This window comes from Alnus glutinosa, chromosome 12 (assembly GCF_958979055.1).
Source record: "Alnus glutinosa chromosome 12, dhAlnGlut1.1, whole genome shotgun sequence".
In the NCBI taxonomy this organism is placed as follows: Eukaryota; Viridiplantae; Streptophyta; class Magnoliopsida; order Fagales; family Betulaceae; genus Alnus; species Alnus glutinosa.
In genome coordinates this window covers 9,666,769-9,679,377 of record NC_084897.1, presented here as the reverse complement: position 1 = coordinate 9,679,377, position 12,609 = coordinate 9,666,769, and the positions used below count along the sequence as shown (strand labels likewise).

At 34.6% G+C, this 12,609-nt stretch overlaps 1 protein-coding gene across 2 annotated transcripts; it reads right to left on the bottom strand.

Annotated features, from left to right (window-relative positions):
- Positions 1-135: 135 nt before the first annotated feature.
- On the bottom strand, positions 136-8,163 carry LOC133851404 (peptidyl-prolyl cis-trans isomerase CYP63-like). 2 transcript variants are annotated; one of them, XM_062287817.1, is made up of 14 exons: positions 7,948-8,163; positions 6,323-6,419; positions 6,142-6,196; positions 5,705-5,793; positions 4,167-4,191; positions 4,019-4,057; positions 3,815-3,932; positions 3,464-3,624; positions 2,994-3,342; positions 2,757-2,899; positions 2,380-2,596; positions 1,882-2,244; positions 1,718-1,798; positions 136-789 (listed from the first exon to the last, which is right to left on the bottom strand). In XM_062287817.1, the coding sequence occupies exons 2-14, from the start codon at positions 6,398-6,400 to the stop codon at positions 420-422; spliced, it is 2,088 nt and encodes a 695-aa protein (XP_062143801.1). In that variant the 5' UTR covers positions 6,401-6,419; positions 7,948-8,163; the 3' UTR covers positions 136-419. The 2 variants fall into 2 exon arrangements, with proteins under 2 accessions (XP_062143801.1, XP_062143802.1); XM_062287818.1 differs by having other exon boundaries at positions 1,882-2,241; positions 7,948-8,162.
- Positions 8,164-12,609: the final 4,446 nt, after the last annotated feature.

Here is a 12,609-nt window from a genome sequence, read left to right as displayed (position 1 = left end):
CTGCCCGGTTGTCTTTTTTTCTCTTCTTTGCTTTCGGTTTTAGAAACAGGATACTGTTTATCAGAAAATTAATCCAATCAGCCGCTAGTAGATATCCAAATGTCAAAACGTTGTAGAGAGAACTATTGGACAGAATTAGAGCAGATGAACAGGCCTGTGCGATATTGCAAAATTCATTAAGAAAATCGTTCCATAGCAGTTGTCACCCAAGTTTTCTAATAGAGCATGTTATTGAAATTGATAAGGCTGAAAAAATATGACAATGCAAACCCGAGCGAATTCAAATTACAACGTAAAAAAAAAAAAAAAAAAAAAATACAAAACAAAACAAAAAGGTCGAACTCTCAATTGGTTTCATAAGGCAGGTTTACTGAGATTAGATCCTAACCACTCCACCATGACTAAGATGGCACAATAAGTTATCTAGACCCTGAATCAGGACTGGCATCTCCGTAGGAAACCAACCCTCTTTGGCCAGATGGGGAACTTGATCTTGACCTAATAGACCTGATGGGAGATGCAGAAGTCATTCTGCCATTATGCTTTGGAGGTGCACCATCAGGAGATCTGGACTGAGGGGAGCCGCGACTCCTGGAACTGGATCTCAACCTTCCTCTAGATGGAGAGCGCTGATCATCAACTCGAGGACCAAGACGAGATTTTAATCTCTCGCTCACAGGAGGCCAATTATCTGTTGGACTCCGGCTGCGGTTATGGGTCCTGTAATCACCTCGATAACCACCTGGACTGCGAGACGTGCTCCTACTTCGACTTCTCCTGCTACTGTATCTATATAGTAAAGAAAATATAGATTAATCTACTTACCCAGTCTGCCAGGGCAAAAAAAAATATAGCACAATCTACAACATGAAAGGACAATACATATCAAAATCAAGAGCTTTTTACTTTAGAAAGGATTTCATTTGATTAAAAATATGCTTTCAATTGTTATGATTGCACTGGAAACATTGATGTGAGCGTCTATTCATATATAAATGCTTCTTAGGTCAGGCCACTTATATACATTCTGCCAGTTGAGCTCCAGCAGTTCAGTTGCTAGACACTGGACAGCCATGGAACTAAGAGAGACACTGAACATCCAGAAATAATCAATTATTTTTCTATTTAAAAAATATGGCGAAAGTTCAAAATTTGCTATACTTATTTAAAGTTGAAGTGATATTTGTTTTTTGAGTAATGTTACACACACTCCCACTTCTCCACATCCATTTCTCCACATCCTTAGATAGCCTTTTAAAACCACTATTGAATTAAAATCCAATAAAGATTCATATCAAAGCTAATGGTGGTTTTAAAAACCACCTAAGGGTGTGGAAAAATGGGTGTGGAGAAGTGGGAGCGTCTATAGCACTACTCTTGTTTTTTAGGTTTGGTTTAGAATTAGACTGAACCAATTTTGCAGCTTGCCAAACACTCCAAATGCTTCCATTTAGTTGAGTAATAATGTATAGATGAGAGTTCCAAAAAGGGGCACCACCCACGTACACAAGTAAGCATACAAGAGGGTACTCCAAGGCACTCGGCTTACCTGTCCTCTTTGCAAGAGTAAGGTTGCTACATCACAATAAAATTATGCAGAAACACTTAAAAATCATAGGATAGATTCTGACTATAACAAAGTTCACAACCTAACATCCACGTGTCTGTGTGCGTTTGCATGTGAGAAGAGAGAGAGAGACAGAGAGAGGGAGAGAACCTTGGAGGGCTTCTGCCTCCCCGTGTGCTTCGGTCACGTCCACGAGGTGAGCGCTCATAATACCTTCTGTAGCTTGAATACCTTCACACACATAAAAATGAATAAACTTTGGAAGAGATAATGGAAGCCCTCATCTTAATTTACTTCCATTACATTGAGATTACCTATCCCGGTTCCTTTCATGAAAATTTCTTCCACCATAACTGTAGGAACTTCGAGGTGAACGGGCTGGAGATGGAGTACGGTACCGACGTGCAAATGAGTACTGCTCAGTGAAGCCACGCCCTTTTCTAATGCGCTTTGGAGAGCCATCCAGAGAAGGACTTCTTGACACAACCCGGCCATGGTTTGAGGTAGAAGGTTCAGGGGCTCTGCGTGCAGGATTACCCAGCGCACTACTCGAAGCCCTTCCCTGATTTTGCTCAACAGACTTCCTAGCAGGACTTTTACTAGGAATTCTTTTTGGACTTGTGCTTGGACTGCTCCTTGGGCTGTGTCTTGACCTTCTTTTGGGAGTCAGACTTCTGCTAATTAAAAAATATTAGAAAATTTGTCAGCACAATCACAGAATTGTAAAGAACCCAGTATCTATGTGACAATCAAATTCAAATAAAACGTTAAGAGTCAAAACAAACATATATTAGCCTGTCATGAGAAAAAACCTGGATTTACTGGAGTCATCTGAATAGGAATGCTGCTTAGCATGTTTATCAGATTTAGCTTCTTTGCCATGGCCATTGTTTAAAAGTTCATCATTCTTTGGAGACAGTTCGCCTTCTTCATGTGACAAGTTGTCCTCAGTGGTCTTCATGAGATCCTTCCGTTGCGCTACAATAGTTTCTTTTACCGAGACAAGGGTTGAGGATTCCTTTCGCGTATCTGTAATATAACAAGCAAGGAGTTTAAGTTGTGCAATATCAACAAAGATGAAAGAGTGATGATGAAATCAACTCAAAATCCCACTATATCACATATATATATATATAAAACACGCATAAACTATAAGCCAGTAATGAGATGCGAAAAACAGATTGCATACCAAGATTCCTTGGTAGTTTATTTTTCACATGTTTTGAGTTACTGGTTCTCCGAGCAGAAACACGATGATCAGTTTTTTCATCATCAGAACTACTTCTGCTAGTACTAGTACTATCACTATCTGTACTCGAACACTCCAAACTCCTGACAATAAGGCCGTTATCAATATATGGGAAAATCAATCAGGACATTGTAATGGAAAGAAGAAAAGCTGCGCTTAATTAACCATAGACCACACCTTTTGGACCTGTGCCTTGATCGTTTGTCACGGCGGCCTCTCTTCCTCTCTCTTTGCCCATTCTTCCTTTTCCTCCCACGCTGGTGTTTATCTCCTTTTATGGACCTCCTCTTCCTATGCCTTCCATCACTTGAGTTACTTGAATCAGATAGCGATGAATCTGAGTCAGTATCTGAAGAAAAAGAATCAGATTCCGTGTCAGAGCTATATGAATCAGATAAAGAATATCTCCTTTTTCTTTTCTTTCTTCTGTCCTTCAGAGATTTCTTGTGTCTTCCTTTCACTTTCTCATCAGAAGATTCAGAACTATCCGCAGAAGATGGAGCCTTCAACAATTTTTTCTTTTTCCCTGAAAGAAAAACCATGTCATACAGAATATACTACAACCAAAAACCCAGTATGCTGTTTAATAATGCGCAAATTGGATCATGAAATCCTTGCGATGGTACCCATGACAACAGTAGGATTACCTTTCTCTTTCCCAACTGCATCCGGAATCTTACTTTCAGAAGTTTTACCACAATCTACAATTTTCACAGGTCGACCAGGTTTCCCTTCAGCTGTTCCCGCCTGCTCAATTTTCTTCAAAATCTCTATTCCCTTCACAACTTTTCCAAAAACAACATGTTTCCTGCCAAACGTGCATTATTATTGGAGAATAAAAATCTCAATATTACAATGTATGAAGCATCATCACAATACAGTATGAAGTTTTCAAGGACTGTGAAGAGCAGGAATGTCAAGTAAGGTTAGGTCGTAACGGGCAAGAGGTGGTAATAGGAAACAAAAATATGAGTAAAAAAAGCATATATATCAAATACCCATCAAGATGGGGTTGGCGCTTGAAGGTTATAAAGAACTGGGACCCATTTGTGTTCAAACCACAATTTGCCATAGAGAGAAGACCAGCTTCATCATGCTTCAGCCTAAAATTCTCATCTGCAAATAGGATGCTAATTTGTATGATTCATCATGAAATTAAGACATCAGACATGCATAAAAGTGGTCTACCACAGAAAAATTACCAGCAAATTTTCCTCCATATATACTTTCTCCACCAGTGCCTGCAAACCAGTTAAAGGTCATTCCTTACAAATCTGGGCATACATATAGAAGTCACACAAAGAATATGCATTAATCAAAAGATATTAATTATGGGAACAAAAAGCATACCATCTCCCCTTGAAAAATCACCACCCTGTAAGGACATCAGAAGAAATTGAACAATTTATTTGATCAGATGTATGGTTGAGAAGAAATTTGTGTACAATCACATATATCTTTACGTGTCCTTTTGGTTAAGCAGTTTTAAAACGTGCAGTTTGAAAAAAAAAATAGTGATTTCAAAACGCAGTTAAGCATTGGTAAAATCGAAGTTTACCCATTAAAATTGGGAGTCACATTTTCAAACCTTTATTTTTTTCAAACTCACTTCCAAATGGGATACTTTCCACAATTTTGTTTAAAAACGTGTGTTTAGCCTGCGAATCGCTGAGCCAAACATACTCTAAGAAGAAAAAAACACAACCTGCCCCGTGGTGTAGAGATAGAAAGAACGGATGAATTCATCCTTCTCTATTTTATGAAACTCTAGTAAGATCATTTTTCTCTACAATTTTAATTTAAATAATTCAATGAAATTTACTTGTCATCTCGCAGATAAATAGATTCACACGAGATTAATGCAGTTGTAGTACAGGACACTAACTATGTGGTACTGCAATTCAAAACAAACATAGTGCACTGTTGAAACAGCTGTAGGATGCAAAGAACTGTAAAATCAGGAAACAAGGAGACAGGAATGCATGTCTCTCATAGGAAACATGATCTTTAAAACATATTAAACATATATGTGGATCCATACTCTGTTCTTATCGAAGAACCACTGAGTGTCATCTTAGAAAGTCATAATATTATGCAAAACAGAGCTAAGACAACATTAGGTCCAAAGCATCAATGCATCATACGCACAAATAAGATATTGCTTAGTTGTGAGTGTCAGGTAACTGAGCTGGTTAAGTATTTTGTCATTATGCGAGAGATTAGGGATCAACTCCCAACTAACCTAGGAATGACATGTAAAGGATGGAAAATTGCTACCTCTCATTCCTAGCCCTTACGCCCAATAAGCCTTCAACAGATCCAAAAAACAAAATTAATTCCTCTTTGGTTTGTAACAATAAAATCCATGACACCCAATCAATTTCCAAGTAAATTAAGGTGACTCATTTTAGAGTCCAGACTAGTGTTGGACATGTGTGGAGACAGGCTATGGTAACAAATAACAAGGACACCTTTTCACATGGCAAAGACTACCTGATCATTCAAAAAACAACTGCAGTAAAGGGATAGTTAGGATTATCCATTCCTAACCAGGTCTATTGACAATCATCCTTTTATGAGACCGATATATATGATTTCCATCCCCCTAAGATACACTTGCTGCCAAATGTAAGGAAAACGGATGATTGTCCTTATGTGCAAAGATCAGTAATCTGAAAAATCAAGGCACATGAAAAACTCTTAACATTAAGCATCAGTGGGATAGTGTTCTAAAGATTGCAAGCCTTACTCTTTTAATGATATCTCAATTTCTTATAATAAAAAAAAACACTAAGGAGCATATTAAATGAATTTACTGCTAAATGTTAATGGAAAAGTATTATTTCAAGATGACCCAAATGGTTTTATAAAGAAAAGATATGACATACTTGGGCCATGAATCCTTTAATTATTCGATGAAGATATGATCCCTTGTAGTGCAAAGGTTTCCCAGTGGACTTTCCAATGCCCTTCTCTCCTACAATACAACAGCACGATACCAAGACTCAAAAAAAGATTATTCAAATATTTCATTTCCATAATCCATTAACCGTTGTCATTGAGAACATAATCCAAGCCAATTATTTGTATAACATAAATAAAATACTAACAACAACAATAATGATAATATAATTAAGTACATGCATAAAACACAAACATGAGAGGTGTGTGGGATAATAGCAAGACCCACAATTGGAAGTAACAACCAATTAAAAAAATCACTTATTAAAAAAAAAAAGAATTAATTGACAGATTATTTGCCTCCATAGATGACTATGGAATGAGCGCTTCAGATCATAATCAATAGTTAAAAATTGAATGATACCTGTACAGAGTGCCCGAAAATTCTCTGCCGTCTTAGGGACAACATCAGCAAAAAGCTGCACAATTCACAACATAATTTTATTACCTTACTTCATCTGAAATTGAAAAAGCTTCAAGTTCCAGTAAAAGAAAGAGAAAGCTAAAGTTGAAGCAAAAAAGAGAAGTCTATGACATTTTGTTACCTCGATCACAATTCTTTCCACAGGATCCCCATCAATTGACAGATCTACGAATACAAAGGGATTTTTTTTCTCACTCATGTCTCCTCACCTAAGGATGCTGGGTACAAAGGAAAAAAGATAATAATAAGTATTTGATGCAACACTACACAAACAAAATAATGCATTTTTTATGTTTGGCCATGTTGCCACTTGATTTCAATATGTCAACTACACTAGATTTTTACACAGAAATCACTGTCAAATATATATTCATTGGTGGACTACCGGTAGCACTCGGAATGCTACTATGTGAAATAGGTACATACATGCCTATTGTGGTGTCTACTGTCAATGGAGGGAAATGAATGATAGAAGTTTTGAGAATCGTGAGAAGACATTGGAAGAGCTTAAGTCTTTTTTTTTCCTTCAATACTCTGTATTTTTGGACAGCTACTTTTATTTCCCCCTTGTACTACTGTGTGGAAGATGATATCTTCATGCCTATTGTAGTGTCTACTATCTATGAAGAGAAAGGAATGACAGAATTTTTGAAGACCGTGAGAATACATTAGAGGAGCTTAAGTCTTTTTTCTTCAACACTATATATCTTTGGACAACTGCTTTTATTTTTCTTTTGGTGCTTAGTTATCATGATTTCCTTCTTCTTTTTTTCTTTTTTTTTTTCTTCTAAGTTAAATGTTTTCTCTAGTAACTTCCTATGTACCTAGGGGCGCCTAATACTTCTAATGATATTTCGATTAATTATTTTTAAAAAAAAAAAAAAAAAAAAGTTCAAGGCGAAATTTAAATATAATTTTCCCACTCAATACTTGAGTAAATGTTAATCTGGAATGGTTCCGCTAGATAGGCTTTTAGACATTTAAAGGATGAGTTTCGACCAAAATCTGAGTTTGTTTCCAATGGCATTTGGAAGTCACCACTCAAGTAACACTTCAAAGATAACATTCACTTCCACAAAAACCAACACATTGTCTCAAAGACAAGAAAATGCGATAGAAAATAAAATATCCACGTACAAGAATGCAAACAGAGATTCTACTAAAAAAAAAACAGTCATAGATATCTATATAACACAGTCTCAATCAATCCAATAGCAAATTATACAGATTCAGAAATACTGCTAAAGATTGGAAACTACGTAATTATTAATTGCATTGAACAAAATCTGCAAAAATCTTTATTCAAGCTAAAGAGACTTCATTATCATAAAATTCATTGAAGCCTAAGGTTCTCGTGATTGATTACCGCATTGGAAGAAAACCCACAAAACCCTAAACCCTAGTTCTTCATTGAAGGCAGTATATCAACAAGAAACTTCATTTGCATAAAAATAATTCATTCACATTCCAAAATTTCTCAAAACAACAGTAAAAACTTCAAATATATGTTATTAATATGTGCATCGCAGCAGAACCCCACAAAACCCTAAACCCTAATTCCCCAACCAAGCAGTGTCTCAACTCAAAGAAACTCAATTTGCACAAAATTTCACCGAAATGGATCGAACTCAAGCCAGCAAAATCAAATACAAAAACTAGAAAAATTAACATACAGAGATTGAAAAACCCTGGAACTTTGCACAAGAAGAAGCAGACGAATATACAGAAACAAATCGCAGACACTACCTTGGCTTTGATTGATTGCTTGTGATTCGGAGCCAGTGAATTCGGTTAGATCTCGGAATCGAAATCGGCGGCCAAAACGATCAGCTTCGTAAAGAGTGAAAGGCTCACCGGCTTAGATCCGTTAATGAGAGATTTTTAACTATTAAAATTTGCGTTCTTTCTTTCTTTCTTTCTTTCTTTGTGTTAATTGATTCTATGTTTGCCACATGTAACACCAGTATCTTTAGTCTTTACCAATTGTAAAAGCGAAGAAGAAAAACAACTGACGTGTAGGCTTGAAAATCAATTTCTTACCCACGACGATTTAGGCTAGTTTGGCAACCTAATGTTATTCTCCCTCAATTTCTTTTCACTTCTTTTAAAAATATCAAAAAGCAAAAACATTTTAACATTTTTATACTTTTTATATCACATCAACTATATTTTATTATTATTCAAATAAAAAAATCCACTACAAAACAAAATTTTTTCACTTTTCTATAAAACATTCTCAAATTTTATATCACATCAATCACTTCTTATTCTACAACACACAAATATTCTACAACACAATTACTTACCAAATAAGCCTTTAAGTATTTATAGGATTCACATTTTTCTTAAATTTAAAAAATAAAAATACTTTTTTCTTCTCTATTTAAATATATTTCACAATATCTTTCCTTATCTCAATTAAATATTTTTTCTTTACAAATATAAGTTCATACTTATGTTCACCTTTTTGACAAAATTCCAACACAATCCTTAATAAAAGACAAAGAGATGAGAAATGAAAGAGCAAAGAAAAATATTTTATATTAAAATAATGAATAAGAAAGCTATTTTGGTTCTCTACACATTGGGTAGAACTTTAACATTCCCAATGCTTTGGGTACTAATAGAGTTATTAATAAAAGACAAAGAGATGAGAAATGAAATAGCAAAGAAAAATATTTTATATTAAAATAATGAATAGGAAAACTCTTTTAGTTCTCTACACATTGGGTAGAACTATAACATTCCCAATGCTTTGGGTACTAATAGAGTTATCTTATCTACCGTTGAGAATGCTATTAAGTTCAACTTTGTCGCCTAAATAAGTTCGAAAAGAATTTTAACACTTAATTTTTCTTTTCTTTTTTTAACAAATGAGTCGATTTCCGGCGGTTCAGTGACGGGTCGAGGCAGTGGCGAGGTCCGATGGCCTAGAACGTGATTTTCTAGCGATCCATTCTGTTGCCGATTTCACTATTTTTCCCTTGTAGATTTTCTGTGAAAATCCTTAATGTGAGTTATTCTGTAAATTAGGTTAATTTATTGGTTTAATTTGATGACTCATGGTAGATTGTGTATATTGTTTTTGGGGTCCTTGATCGGCCAGTTATGATTGTGTAATTTTTGCTTTGCTAAGCCAACCAATCTTAAGAATGTGTATTATGGGTTTAAATTTTGGATTTGTGATGTTCCACTATTTTTGTGCCGGCTGGATAGGTGTTTTGTGATGTGTAACTGTGTTTGGCTGTGTATGGGTAATTCGGGTGAGCTTTGTGTGAGATGTGGGAATGATTTTTCTGTTTGGCTGAATCCCTGTGGTTTTGGAGTTTAGTCTTTTGGTTAAATATGCCTTGGGATGACTTGTGATTCTCTGTTTTGGCTGATGGGTCTATGTTTTAGGATGTGGGTATCTATGTTAACAATAGATTTACCAAAGTGTTAGATCAAGCTCTATGTTTTAAGTGTGTTCTGATTTGGTGTTGGGGTAGAACCTGTGGGTTTGGATCTTGGTGCCCTCTATGTTGTGTGATTGTGGATGACCGAATATGGGTATGGGAGATTTTGGCTGGACAGTGATGTGTGTGTGTGTGTGTCACGGCTGAGCCTTGATGGGTGATATGTTTGGTTTAATGTTTTGGGTGAAAACCATGTATAGTTAAGCTAGAAGATAATTCCTGTTCAGATATGTAAATCCATGCGTTCACTGTTTAGGTATGCTGGCCTTGTAGTTTTTAAAACTGAAGTTTATTTCCTTAAATTTTAGTTACAACCCGTTTGTCTTGTGATGTGATAATTGTGTGATATGCTGAGATTGGGTATTTATTTTGGTCTGTTTTAATTCAACAGAAATCTGGAGTTGTATGATGGTGTTTTCTGCCTTATAGTGATTTGGATGAATAAATGTGAGTTGTTTTGACTGAAGTGACAGATTGGGAATTAAGTTCTTGATCCTTTAATATTTATAGTCTTGATGGATTAATACCTAAATTGATTATGAGATTTGAGTATCTTGTGTTGCTATAATCTTAATTAGTACTGATTCAGTTAAAATGATGAATTGAATTGGAGTTTCTATAGTTCTATTTATAAAGATAAGAGGTTATAAATTAATATGTTTTAAATGGTGAAGGGCTAGAGAATTATTATACTCTATCAATATTATGGATTATGTTTGGTTGTTGATAATTAATATGTGATATTGTACCCGGTTTCTTGAGATGTTCTAGAATTGCATATTATTTTAGGGTATTAATTTTGTTGAATTCGGTTATTGATTTATAGTTGATTGTTGTCCATAGAGTTATTAAGTTAATTAATTTATGGTAATAATGTGGTGTGATTAAGGTTCATGTTTAAGCATAAATTTCTAAAAGTAATGATATTGACCTTCTATGCACGTATGTATTATTTGTTGCGGATGATGAATTGAGACTGCACAAAATGACTGTAAGTATAAATTACTTACTGAGGATAGTACTGGATTTCAATAGTGTTATGTTTATGTTTTATTTAGGGTCCGTTTAGGTTTACGATTTTCAAAAAGTGCGATTTAAAATAACGATTTTAAAATGTGCAATTTGAAAAAAGTGATTTTTAAAAACGTAGTTAAGTGTTAAACAAAATCGCAGTTTAGCCTTTAAAATTCTGCGTTTTCAAAAAAGCACTATCTTACCTGCGATTTGAAAAAACAGATTTTCTGTGTTTTTAAATCGCAATTTTTAAAAACGCAGTTCCCAAACGATTTATGTACTATGATTTGATTTAAAATCGCACTTATTGTCTACAAAATCGCAATATCAAACGCACCCTTAAATTGGATGTGTGTGAATGAAAATTGCATTCTGCGAATAATGAATCTATTAATATTGGGAATGAACGGATCCCAAAGGTTCAGGATAGGAATAGTGCTTGAACCGAAAACCATAATAATAATCATATTGATTGGAATGGCTCTCAAAGTACTAGAGGATGAAGGTCTTTGATAGTACGAAAATATGTTAATAAAAAGTAATGTAGGGAGAACGACCCCGAGGATAGCAGCTAATTGAGGAGCAGCCCATGCGAGTGGAGTGAAATAATTATATTGAACTGCTTAAGACTTTGCATATAAAACTGTCATTAGATGTATGTGACACGAAAATTCCTCTAGACATTCATTAAAAGTCCTTTAATTTCAATCAGCTCAATGTATTGTGTTATAATTGCCAAGTCTTTTATGTAAAAATTATTTTCTGAAGTTATTTTATAACTCTGATAATGTTGTAACGTCACATGCAAAATCGAAATTTTCATTTACGTCTTTTTGTAAAAGGCGGTCATTACAATAGAGCAATTACTTTGAAGGACATTTTGTTCGACAATATAGAAAAGGATCTCATGATCATGAACCGATCTTACCTGGGATCGTAAATCCAAATTTTGTCTTCGAGGAGCATATCTAATTAAAAAACGTAGCATGCTTCTTTTGAAAATTAGATACTTTTGTTAATGTGTTTTAAATGGTGTTTTTTTTTTCCTTTTTTTTTTTTTAAGAATATATATATATATATATATATTGATGTGACATATAGATAAAAGCATGTTTTGTTCTTTGTATTTGTTCTCAAAGTAGAAAAGAAAAATTTTAAAAAACATAATGGACTACGGAGTTCTAAAGTTATGATATATTTATATCTACAACATTGAATGAATAGCAGCACCCAACAGTGGCCAAGCAACCTATCCATTCGGTCATGGATCAGGATCCCCTCGGATTTTAAAAGATTTGAGATTCTTAGACTCTCAAATATTGGCCGTGCTTTACAGCTAATGGTCCAATTTTCAAATTTTAAATTCCCTAAAATTATCTTTTACTTACTGATAGAAAGACATTCCATTTTCGTCCCTCTTTCCCTCTCTCCATTTTTGTCGATACTGAAGCCAACCCACCGCGACAAGAAATTCTGCAGATTTAGAGTCCTCCACCACATAGAAGTCTTCCACATCCTAGACTTCTATTCACTCAAGAACATCATGATGTCCAAATTTATTTAACTCCTAAGCGCATGAATCGTATTTAGCATAGTACATGTAAGTACGAGGTCAAATCTACGAGAAAGTGTGTAAAGAAAAGAAAATCAATTTCTATTCAAATAAATACTGTTTTAACCTAGAGCCAAAGATTTGAAATTTTTGTGAAACAAAATAATAAACTCAAATGACACTAAATAAGAACGATTAATAAAAGCACTAAGATTTTAGAATTCACATTGCCAAATCAAAAACATATTCTTGTATTTTACTCATACACCCGATAAATAAATAAGTTTTATTCACTGTTTAAAGTTTCATAAAAATTATGTTAAATCATTCATTGAATCCAACACAATAACCAATCACAACGAATATCCAATTAAAATTAAATCATCC

What these genes read in the sequence shown, in the direction of transcription:
- LOC133851404 (XM_062287817.1), bottom strand. Translation starts at nt 6,400, where the DNA reads ATGAGTGAGAAAAAAAATCCCTTTGTATTCGTAGATCTGTCAATTGAT. An exon ending in TTAAAGGATTCATGGCCCAA is followed by an intron (nt 4,192 to 5,704) that starts GTATGTCATATC and finishes ATGTCCTTACAG; the next exon opens with GGTGGTGATTTTTCAAGGGG. An exon ending in TGCAGTTGGGAAAGAGAAAG is followed by an intron (nt 3,343 to 3,463) that starts GTAATCCTACTG and finishes TTTTTCTTTCAG; the next exon opens with GGAAAAAGAAAAAATTGTTG.